Source organism: Struthio camelus, chromosome 1, assembly GCF_040807025.1.
Source record: "Struthio camelus isolate bStrCam1 chromosome 1, bStrCam1.hap1, whole genome shotgun sequence".
Classification (NCBI taxonomy): Eukaryota; Metazoa; Chordata; class Aves; order Struthioniformes; family Struthionidae; genus Struthio; species Struthio camelus.
This window is the reverse complement of record NC_090942.1, coordinates 92,100,558-92,111,422: the sequence shown is the minus strand read 5'-3', so window position 1 is coordinate 92,111,422 and position 10,865 is coordinate 92,100,558. Positions and strand designations below refer to the sequence as shown.

The 10,865-nt window shown below is 47.9% G+C and overlaps 1 protein-coding gene across 1 annotated transcript in view; it reads right to left on the bottom strand.

The window, feature by feature from the left end:
* Positions 1-7,530: 7,530 nt before the first annotated feature.
* The window catches only part of SPAG17 (sperm associated antigen 17), a 114,206-nt gene continuing 110,871 nt past the window's right edge, over positions 7,531-10,865 (bottom strand). The window contains exons 47-48 of the mRNA XM_068957376.1: positions 10,032-10,169; positions 7,531-7,686 (exon numbers count right to left, since the gene is read on the bottom strand). Coding sequence (XP_068813477.1) covers positions 10,033-10,169 — 137 coding nt within the window. The 3' untranslated portion in view covers positions 7,531-7,686; position 10,032. The remainder of the gene's footprint in view (positions 7,687-10,031; positions 10,170-10,865) is intronic.

The window sequence follows — 10,865 nt, the reverse complement described above, 5'->3', positions numbered from 1 at the left end:
GTTCGCAGTCAAGGACTGTGCTCTTTTGTACGGTTGGCAGACTGAATGCATGGGAAGCATGGGTTATTTGCATTATACTTGTTCCAGTTCATTACAAGTGGCACAGAATTGGTCTAATGTTGTACTTGTCCTGTATCAGATAAAATGATTTATCTTTACAGTGGGGAGGGAGGGGTGATTAAAGTGAGCAACTCTCTGCTGTATGTTCATAAAGTATTAGTTTGTAGCATGTGCTATTTTTTTTTCCTAGTTCTCATAGGTTTGGTGAATGTGGTAGGGGCTGCCTCTGTGTACTTTGCTGAAAAAGTAATTATACTATTGGACTTCAGGGTCTGACTCAGGTACTCAGAGCTGGATTTCTTTCTAGCTTGAGTTTCAGCTGGATTTTTCATTGCGTCCCAGTTGTTACTGACTCTCCTGTCTTTGCATGTTCTCTATTATTAACAATTATACACAAAGTAAACAGTTCTGGTAACAGTTCTTGTTAACAGTTCTGTTTCTGTCAATCTTTTGATGGCTCCTCAGGTGTAATAACCACACCTCTTAGAAAACTCTTGCTATTAGTAAATAACCCTTTTGAGAGTAATGGTTCACTTGCTCCTTCCCTAGCTGGGTGATTTAGAGCAGCATTTCATGCTCCAGCTCCAGGAGATGGGTCTCAGACTCTTCAATTGCAAACAGCAATCTTCATACAGCTCTGCCAATTGTTCCTAAGTGCCTCTATAATTGCATATTTGCCTAGATGTGGAAGAGACTTTGGATCAAGTGGTTCCATTCAAACATGTCTCCATCCTGACAGTTACTAGGTATTCATTTACTTCTCCCAAAGGAGACTCTCATAAGAGGAGTCACTCCAGCGTGAAGGAGAGGATGCATTGTGCAGTAGGAGGATGATGAACTGTTGGTAACTGCAGTTGACATCTCGTATCTGTGTCAGCTGCTGCTGAAATGGGCTGGACAGTTGGTAAAACAAGGGGTGAGGAGTTACAAATGCAAGGGCGGCTCAGACACCAGAGTGCATCTTGAGCGCAGCCAACAGAGGCAGCGAACAGACGCAGCAGTTTGCGCAGCAAACTGGGCTCTGCCTGGGCCTTTTGTGGGCCTTGTTGGAAGTTGTGGAGACTTTCTGGGGACCCCCGAGGAGCTAGACGGTGCTTGCTGCTAGCAGGAAGGGAGAGCTAGGCAAGGACTCCTGCAGGGGACCTTGACTTCACTTCTCCTGGGAAGTTCTAGCTAGGTGGGGCTGCTGCTAACAAGCTCTCTGGGCTGCCCTGGTCAGAGGGAGTTGGGGCTTTTGTTTCAGGTGGCTCCTGATTGGGTGGGTCAAGCACCCTTGTGAGTCACTGCTAGGCAGAGGCCTAAATAAGAGCCAGGCCTAGAGCGCAGCCAACAGACGCAGCAGTTTGCGCAGCAGTTTGCGCAGAAGGGTGCCAGAAGGCAAAGAAGGCACCTCTCCATTTTGCACAGTGGTGTGTCCTTCCCCAGGGCATGGTCATGACACGCCGCAGAGCACGTTCCCCAGTGGCTGCTGGAGGTGCTGCATCGGCTGTGTCTGAGGCTTCAACCCAGACAGACCCTCAGACAGCAGATGCAGCTCTGCAGGTGTCAGGCTGCGGGGAGTGCCTGGGGCCTCTCCGTGAGGCCTGGGCTGACAGTCAGCTCTCCTGTGTGAGGTGTGCTGTGGTTGCCCGGTTGCATCACCAGAGAAAGGAGTTACGGGAGGTCAGTAGGCTGCGTAGCATCCGAGAAGATGAGCAGGAGATTGACAGGGGTTCTCGGAGACTGTTCGGCTCCAGCCGTCCCCACCCCCCACTGCAGCGGAGTTGTCAGAGGGCTCAGCACCGTGTGTAAAGATGCATCATAACACTGTTGAAGAGGGCTGGAAGCTGGTGACCTCTCGTAGAAGGAGAAAGGCTCTTGCTCCTCAAGAGTTGCCTGTGAAGAACAAGTTTAGTGCCCTCCAAGCTGAGGAGAAGCTGGGCATGGCTCCAAGGGAGGCAACTGGCCTGGCAGACCCTGTGCCGTGCAGGAACCCCTGGAAGAAGCGGCGAGTGATTGTTGCGGGTGACTCCCTGCTGCAGGGGACAGAGGCACCTATCTGCCGACCTGACCTCTTGTCCAGAGAGGTTTGCTGCCTGCCAGGGGCTCGAATAAGAGATGTCGTGGAAAGACTGCCAAGGCTTGTCCACGCATCGGACTACTACCCTCTGCTGATCTTCCACGTGGGTGCTAACGACACAAAAGGCAAACTGGAAACCATCAAACAGGACTTCAGAGCTCTGGGGATGGTGGTCAAGGGTCTGGGAGCCCAGGTCGTTTTCTCCTCAATCTTGCCTGTGAGGGCAAAGGATGGGAGGAGGAGTAGGCGCGTTTTCCAAGTGAACAACTGGCTGCGCCCCTGGTGTTGGCAACAGGGCTTTGGTTTCTATGACCATGGGACCCTGTTTGAAGATCAACAGCTGATGGGGAGAGATGGGATCCAGCTTACCAAGCAGGGCACACGCGTCTTTGCCAACAGATTGGCCAGCCTGGTAAGGAGGGCTTTAAACTAGGCAAGATGGGGGAAGGGGAGTGGTATAGTGGCAGGAGAGTCAGTAAAACACCGCTCGAGTCAGGATGCCTCCAGCGGGTGCATACAGCCAGGGGAGATAGCCTGGAACATGGCTACGGAGGATCCTCTTGCACCTCTCCTGGGAAGCTTGCATGCTTGACTGGCTCTCTGAAATGCCTGTATAGCAATGTGCGCAGCATGGGAAATAAACAGGAAGAGTTAGAGATCTGTGTGCGGTCGCAGGGCCATGATCTCATTGCAGCGACAGAGACATGGTGGGATAGTTCATGTGACTGGGATGCTGTCCTGGATGGCTATGTGCTTTTTAGGAAAGACAGGCCAGGAAGGCGAGGTGGTGGAGTTGCCCTTTATGTGAGGGAGCACCTAGAACGTATGGAGCTCTGCCTCGGGGTGGATGAAGAGCAAGTTGAGAGCCTGTGGGTAAGGATTAAAAGGCAGGGTAACGTGGGTGACACTGTTGTGGGGGTTTACTACAGGCCACCTGACCAGGAGGAAGTGGTCGATGAGGCCTTCTACCGACAGCTGGAAGTAGCCTCACGATCACAGGCCCTGGTTCTCATGGGAGACTTCCACCACCCTGACATCTGCTGGGAAGAGAGCACAGCTAGGCACAAACAGTCAAAGAGGTTCCTGCAGAGGATTGATGATAATTTCTTGACACAGGTGGTGGAGACGCCAATGAGGAGAGGTGCAATGCTAGACCTTGTACTAACGAACAAAGAAGGTCTAGTTGGAGATATGAAGGTTGGGGGCAGCCTTGGCTGCAGTGACCATGAGATGGTGGAGTTCAGGATCCTCCGAGGAGGGAGCAGGGCAATGAGTAGGATTGCAACGCTGGACTTCAGGAGCGCTAACTTTGGCCTCTTCAGGGACCTACTTAGGGGAATCTCGTGGGGTAGGGCCCCAGAAGGAAGAGGGGTCCAAGAGAGCTGGTTAATATTCAAGCGTCACCTCCTCCAGGCTCAAGATCAGTGCATCCCTCTGAGTAAGAAGTCGAGCAAAGTGGGCAAGAGACCTGCATGGATGAGCAAGGAACTCCTGGCAAAACTCCAACAGAAGAAGGAAGTACGCAGAATGTGGCAAAGGGGACAGGCCACTTGGGAGGAATACAGGGACGTTGTCAGAGTGTGCAGGGATGCGACAAGGAAGGCTAAGGCCCAGTTGGAATGAAATCTGGCAAGGGATGTCAAGGACAACAAGAAGGGCTTCTTCAAATACATCAATAGCAAAAGGAAGACTAGGGAAAACGTGGGTCCGCTGCTGAATGGGGCGGGTGCCCTGGAAACAAAGGATATAGAGAAGAAGGCAGAGTTATTGAATGCTGCCTTTGCTTCAGTCTTCACTGCTAAGGCCAGTCCTCAGGAATTCCAGAACCTGGGGACAGGGGAGGAAGTCTGGAGAAAGGAAGACTCTCCCTTGGTGGAGGAGGATCGGGTTAGAGATCTTTTGTCCAAATTTGACATCCACAAATCCACGGGCCCTGATGGGATGCACCCACGAGTGCTGAGGGAGCTGGCGGATGTTATCGCTAGGCCACTCTCCATCCTCTTGGAAAGGTCCTGGAGATCAGGAGACGTGCCTGAGGACTGGAAGAAAGCCAGTGTCACCCCAGTCTTCCAAAAGGGCAAGAAGGAGGAGCCAGGAAACTACAGGCCTGTCAGCCTCCCCTCCATCCCTGGAAAGGTGATGGAACAGCTCCTCCTGGAGGTCATCACTAAGCATCTGGAGGACAAGAAGGTGATCAGGAGTAGTCTGCATGGATTCACCAAAGGGAAATCAAGCTTGACCAATGTGATAGCCTTCTCTGATGGGATGACTGGCTGGGTAGATGAGGGCAGAGCAGTGGATGTTGTCTCCCTGGACTTCAGCAAGGCTTTGGACACTGTCTCCCATCACATCCTCCTAGGTAAGCTCAGGAAGTGTGGGCTAGATGAGTGGTCGGTGAGGTGGATTGAGAACTGGCTGGATGGCCGAGCTCAGAGGGTTGTGGTGAATGGCGCAGAGTCAAGTTGGAGGCCTGTAGCTAGCAGTGTCTCCCAGGGGTCAGTACCAGATCCAGTCTTGTTGAAGGTATTCATCGATGACCTGGATGAAGGCACAGAGTGCACCCTCAGCAAGTTTGCTGATGATACTAAACTGGGGGGAGTGGCTGACACACCAGAAGACTGTGCTGCCATTCAGCGGGACCTGGACAGGCTGGAGAGGTGGGCGGAGAGGAACCTCCTGAAGTTCAACAAAGGCAAGTGCAAGGTCCTGCACCTAGGCAGGAATAACCCCCTGCTCCAGGACAGGCTGGGGGCTGACCTGCTGGAAAGTAGCTCTGCAGAGAAGGACCTGGGAGTGCTGGTGGACAACAAGTTAAGCATGAGCCAGCAGTGTGCCCTTGTGGCCAAGAAGGCCAAGGGTCTCCTGGGTTGCATGAGGCAGAGTGTTGCCAGCAGGTCGAGGGAGGTGATCCTGCCCCTCTCCTCAGCCCTGGGGAGGCCTCACCTGGAGTACCGTGTCCAGTTCTGGGCTCCCCAGTACAAGAGAGACATGGCACTCCTGGAGAGAGTCCAGCGGAGGGCTACCAAGATGATTAGAGGGCTGGAGCACCTCTCCTAGGAAGAAAGACTGCAAGAGCTGGGCCTGTTCAGCCTGGAGAAGAGAAGATTGAGAGATGATCTCATCAACGTGTATAAGTATCTGAAGGGGGGCTGTCAAGAGGATGAGGCCAGCCTCTTCTCCGTGGTGCCCAGCAACAGGACAAGAGGCAACGGGCAGAAACTGAACCACAGGAAGTTCCACCTAAACCTGAGAAAGAACTTCTTCACTGTGAGGGTGCCTGAGCATTGGAACAGGTTTCCCAGAGAGGTAGTGGAGTCTCCTTCCCTGGAGATATTCAAAACCCGTCTGGATGTGATCCTGGGCAATATGCTCTAGGTGACCCTGCTTGAGCAGGGAGGTTGGACTAGATGATCTCCAGAGGTCCCTTCCAACCTAAACGATTCTGTGATTCTGTGTGATTCAGCAATGATGACTGAGGAGAGAGATATCAAAACCAGGTACCCAAAGGGAAAGGCTGTCGCTATGCCTCAGTGTGATGTGCTGTATTTTTTGCCTTGATGCCAGGGAGACAGACGCTCTGGAGCCTAGGCGTTTGATCCTCTGGGAGCCCTGGGAGAAAAGCTCTGGCCATAGGTACACTTGAGCTCAGGAACAGATGACAAGGATATAAATGGTGGTACAGAAGAGTGATCTGGGACTCTGACTTATCCCATGATGACAGGTTATTTCCTTTGATCTCCTACGTTGGAGGAGGTGGAATTCCTTCACCTTCATCTCTGTTTGTTGTCACTGGGATTCTGGAAGAATCCTTGGAAGAAGTTGACTTTGGAGGGTGGTTGTCCTTGCTGTAGGTGCTGACAAGGGCTTCCCCCCTGACCTTTCCCTCTGATTCTCTGATTTTTATCACATGTGACCAAGCTCTGCCAGCAACTATGACTTGCCTCAGTGCTTAGAATGCATCACTAAGAGGACTGATGTAGGAGGACTGGTTGTGTCTGCAGAAAACAGTGAAAAGCATCAGTGTAGGAATCGACACAATCAGCAGCAAAATTATTGGTATTGGAGAATCCTAGATCAAGTCTGGCACTGCTTCTGTGGTGTTTTTCAGCAGGTAAGTGGAGTTAAAATGATGTCTGCAACTGCATATCTGCTTCAGCACCTTTCTGAGCTGGCCTTCAACCTTGGTTAATAGGTCACATCTTCTGACTCAAAGAACAAGCTGAGAGACAACGTAGTTATATCTGGCAGTGCAGTTGCAGGCACTAGTGCAGTGCCAAACTCCGGTGCGGTACTTGGATGACTACTGAGGGAACTCAGCATATGCTTTGAATGGAAGAGGTCTATCCACTGTTATTCCTCAGTTCTGATGTCCTTGGGTATGTTGATGTGTTTAGTAGGAAGTTTCTCAAGTAAAATTCCCTGGATTTGCAAACCTCAGCATTAAAACATTTGCAGATCTATCGCCCAGTTGGAACATGTATTTCATCCACTGGTATAGTGCTTAGATGGGGGAGTCCAAAGCTGGCATTCATGTTTCACATTGGTACAGAAGTGAAAGCTACTCTTCAGCTCCCATCGTGGGATTCTCAGTTACTGTAAATGTTGAGAGAACAAGTCGGCTGCAGGTATCAAGGAAGACTTTCTCCATCCCCAAGGAGTCACGTGCTGGAAAAAGGATGAAACACAGGAAAGCAATGCACTGAAAATGAATTAGGAAAAAGAACATAAAGCAGAACTGCACTTGAATATACAAACATGATGGTTCACAGGGACTAAGACATTCCTGTTAGTCACTACTTTGTAAGCAGGAACAAAGGGGAAAAAAAATCCCTCTCCTAAGTGGCTCACGGTCATCCATTATGAACTGAGACATGCAGGTGAGCATTTGAGGACAATCATGTCTGATAGTGAACAGGAGGATAAAAATGGAATCCCTCAATGTCATTAGTGTCACTGCTGCCAGAAGAATTCCTCCAGGGGTCCTTTCTGTCCAGAGCAAAACTGTATACTGACCACCCCCATCTTGTGTCTGCAGCAAGTTAAAGGTAGGTGAACGGTTTGTACACAGAAAGGTGAACCTATGATAGTGAAAACAAACAGGAACTTAGGATTTAGAAGGCCAGAGCAGATCAGTAGCACTTGTTACAGTTTCTTTCTCCAAGAGTCACACACAGCTGACTCCAGTGAAATTGGCTGCGTGCTCAGTACTTAAAAAAGATGTCAGGTGCCTCAGCATGTGTTATAGTAACCTAACTTCTCTTTAAAAACAATCTAAACCTATTGGGAACCATTCAGCACTCTTCTAAAGTGCGGCATATTAAACACTGGGATTGAAATACAACACTATCTTCACTGTTGTGTTTCAGGCAGCCATGTCAGAAGTCAGAATGTAGTGTAACTTCTGGACCACCTTTCTCATTAACAGGACACAGACAAAATATTTATTCATGTTAATTTGATTAAATAAATGAAAAAGTCTATATAGGAATGTTTCCATAACAACATTCAAATAAAATTCTAGTATTTCAGTATTGATGATCCTTATGTCATTCATCCAGGGCTCTGACCTGTAACAGAAGAGCAGAAAAAATTGACGTGAGAGGAAAGAAAAAAAAAAAAACCCTCTACCTTTTTACAGTTATTGAAGCAAACCCAGTAATTATGTTAGGATTCTTTGCATTCTGTGAGCACTGTGATTGCTGGCCTATGTGTAGGACTGGCCGATATTGTTGCTGTTGGAAGAGAAAAACATGAAAACGGATTTTCACATGACCTTAAGCTAGAGCAAGAATTTGTTTTTATTTCATAAATTGATTGGAATAAAAAATCATGACCTTGAGTTCAGTATGGGCACTCTACCTGGGAATACTGAAGGCTTTCATGGGCAGCTTTCTATGCAGTCTTTCATTGTGGGTATATTAAGACAAACTTGGAGAAATGTTTTCAATATAAATGAGAAATATTATGACTAAGTTTTGTGATTATGTATGTGACTTGTGGTTTTTGTTGGCCTCCGCTAGGACATGCAGCTAATTTGTGATCAGTTCTAATAATCAGTAGGGAAGTTTCTGGGTCTCACTGATGAGACCCATATTGGCTTTTGGTGGTAGTCACATATGAACTTAAGCTGCCACATTCCTCTGCTAACAGTCTCCTAACTGTTGCTATCCTGGATGGCTGAACTAGACTGTTTAACTGAATACAGCACTTAACCTAGGAACATCAGTGTTTCATGTTTTGTGACTCTAAACCAACCTGTTCAGAGCTTCTTGATCTGTTTCAGATGGACATGTTTTTGAGCATGTTACTAAAAATGAATTTTGGTTGGGAAGATTTGTTCCTAGAGGCATTTGGCTCAGTTACTTGGGTTGCATGGGGTAGCTGTAACCAGCTTTGGTAGGAATTATCAATCTGTCCTTGAAAAAACTGTGTCAGAATAGAAGGGAGATTTGGTGATGATAGCAGCAACTAGAAGAGTAGTCCTCATGATCAGCTAGATCCGTGAGCTACATGGGAAGACAAGACCATGTTAATTTCTTTCTGTCTGGAGCTTTTAATGCGAGATGGTACTCTGATTTGAATTTCCAAGACTTTAAAACTAGTCAGGAAAAAATAGATTGGTGTTTATCTGGTGAAGAGATGATCCATGAGCTGTATATTAGTTCAAGGCTGTAGTAGGCTGAGTTGGGAGAGTGAAGTGCCTCTCTGAAATGTGATCTCACTGTGTGAGTACTTCTGTTCTGCTTCAACACAGTGAGAGAGGTTTGTCTAAATCCCCTTCAGGCTGTAAGCCCCTAAGCTGGAAGACATTAAATTCACTGCTCTTCCTGGACTACAATTGTCTATTACTTTGCGGGGTGAAACCTCTGCATTGGAAACGATACGGAGATGATATTTAGACAGGAACAAAGGGGCATGTTTGAAGTACTCTGGGCAGTCCTAGAGCAGATGCAGCAGTCAGAGGTGTATGTCTTGCTGTGAAGTTTCTTTCGAGAACTGAATGGTGGGGGGGGCCTCTTTTTCGCCAGAGGAGAGGAAATGCAATACAGTTGGGATTTCTGCACTGACTCTCTCGATAACATGCCAAATTTACAGATGTTTCAGTTGAAATAAAAAGATGTCAGTGTTACAGATATGGGACAAATGGGGACTCTGAGCTGAGCAGAGAGGAAACATTAACATCCTTGAGGTTTCCGTTTATGAATTGTCACCACCAGTTATAGAGTGCCTGAACTGATGGGGGGAGGGAAGGCAAAACACCAGCCTACTTTAACATTGCTTGGTGAGGAGAAGTTCCCCAGTGAGGCTCTCCTGTTGGCAGGGAAGATGAGTGCCCTCTCCTTATCCAGAGCCTGCTTCTCTTGGGGTACGGAAAGGTGCTGCATGGAACAATGCATGCAGAGGGCTGAGCATGCTGGACCTCGTCATGTTATGGTTGCTCCGTCTCTCTGCAAGTCTCCTGTTCCTTCTGTTGGCATTAAGGAGTGAGGAAGCAGTAAGACTTGGTTTTAGAAAGTGAAGAGTGTTAAAAAGAGACTAGTTTATTAGGGCTTGAGTGTAATAGATCCAGCCTCCTGCTGCCAGGAGGCTCAGTGAGGTGTTTAATGTGGAGACAGCAAGTGAAGGATTTGGGATAGGACTGAGGGCCTCTGCTGTGAGTACCTCCACTAGGCTGAGCAGGCTGAACAGTTGTAACAATCTGTAAATATGTTGCATGGAGTCTTTTTTTTACTGTAATCCAGTGCTCTCCTTTTCTTGTCTCAGACCGGGGGGGGGGGGTGCGTGTGCGAGCGTGCGATCGCTTTGTTGTCAGTAGCATAGGGTTTGCTGATGATGTGAATCAGAAGGTAAGAGGAGGAACAACAACTGTGATTTTTAACTTGTGGCTGGTATTGTTACATGCAGTACTTACGTTAACTAGAAAGCTTTTGGGGTGGTGTAATCTGGAACTGGGCCTTGGGAATCGTAGAAATCAGCCGGACTGTTGCTGCCATCCCACCCTGGGGGTATCCTTGTGGGCGGTGCTCATAAATGTCATTGGTTAACACAAGTGGAATATTAGGTTAAGGATCTAACCATTTCTGTACACTTATATGACTAAACAAGTATCTGTAGAAGCTGGAATGAAATCTGGAAATGAATCTCAACTTGCATCTCAACTACTGACCTCAGCTCAAAGAATACAGGCCAGGTGAAATATTAGGGAAGAGGAAGATGCACATGTTCTGAGGCTGGGTCTGCAAGTGTGTAACTGAGGACTGGGTGAGTGGGAATGGAGCAGGGACTCTTTGCTGCTGTGGCACCAGCCCTCGTCCAGTCCAACTCAGCAAGGACTGACAACAAAGACTTCTTTGTGTCACTACAAAGTAAATTAGGAGAGTTTCAATGTAACTTCCAGAGCATAGAGAGCCCCAATGTAGTTGTACTTAACTATCCCTCTGGTCAGTCTTAAAGGGTCCTAAATTCCTCCTTTGCTTGGTAAGGGCAGGCCTTACCAAGAGTGAGAGTTTCTGGCATGGTAATAGGAGGTGAGTAGGATGCACCTTGCCTTATTACTTATTTTATAGCTTTCCAGAAGACCTCCTCTCCCAGGCTTTAATCAGTAAATTTGCTTAAAGAGCAAATAGAACTTCACCCTCTCCATCTCCTCTAAACTAGCCTTAAAAAATGAACCTTTAATTATATCTGAAAAACAGTAATTACAATTGCTAGAGTACAAAAGAAAGAGAAATAATAGTTCCTGATT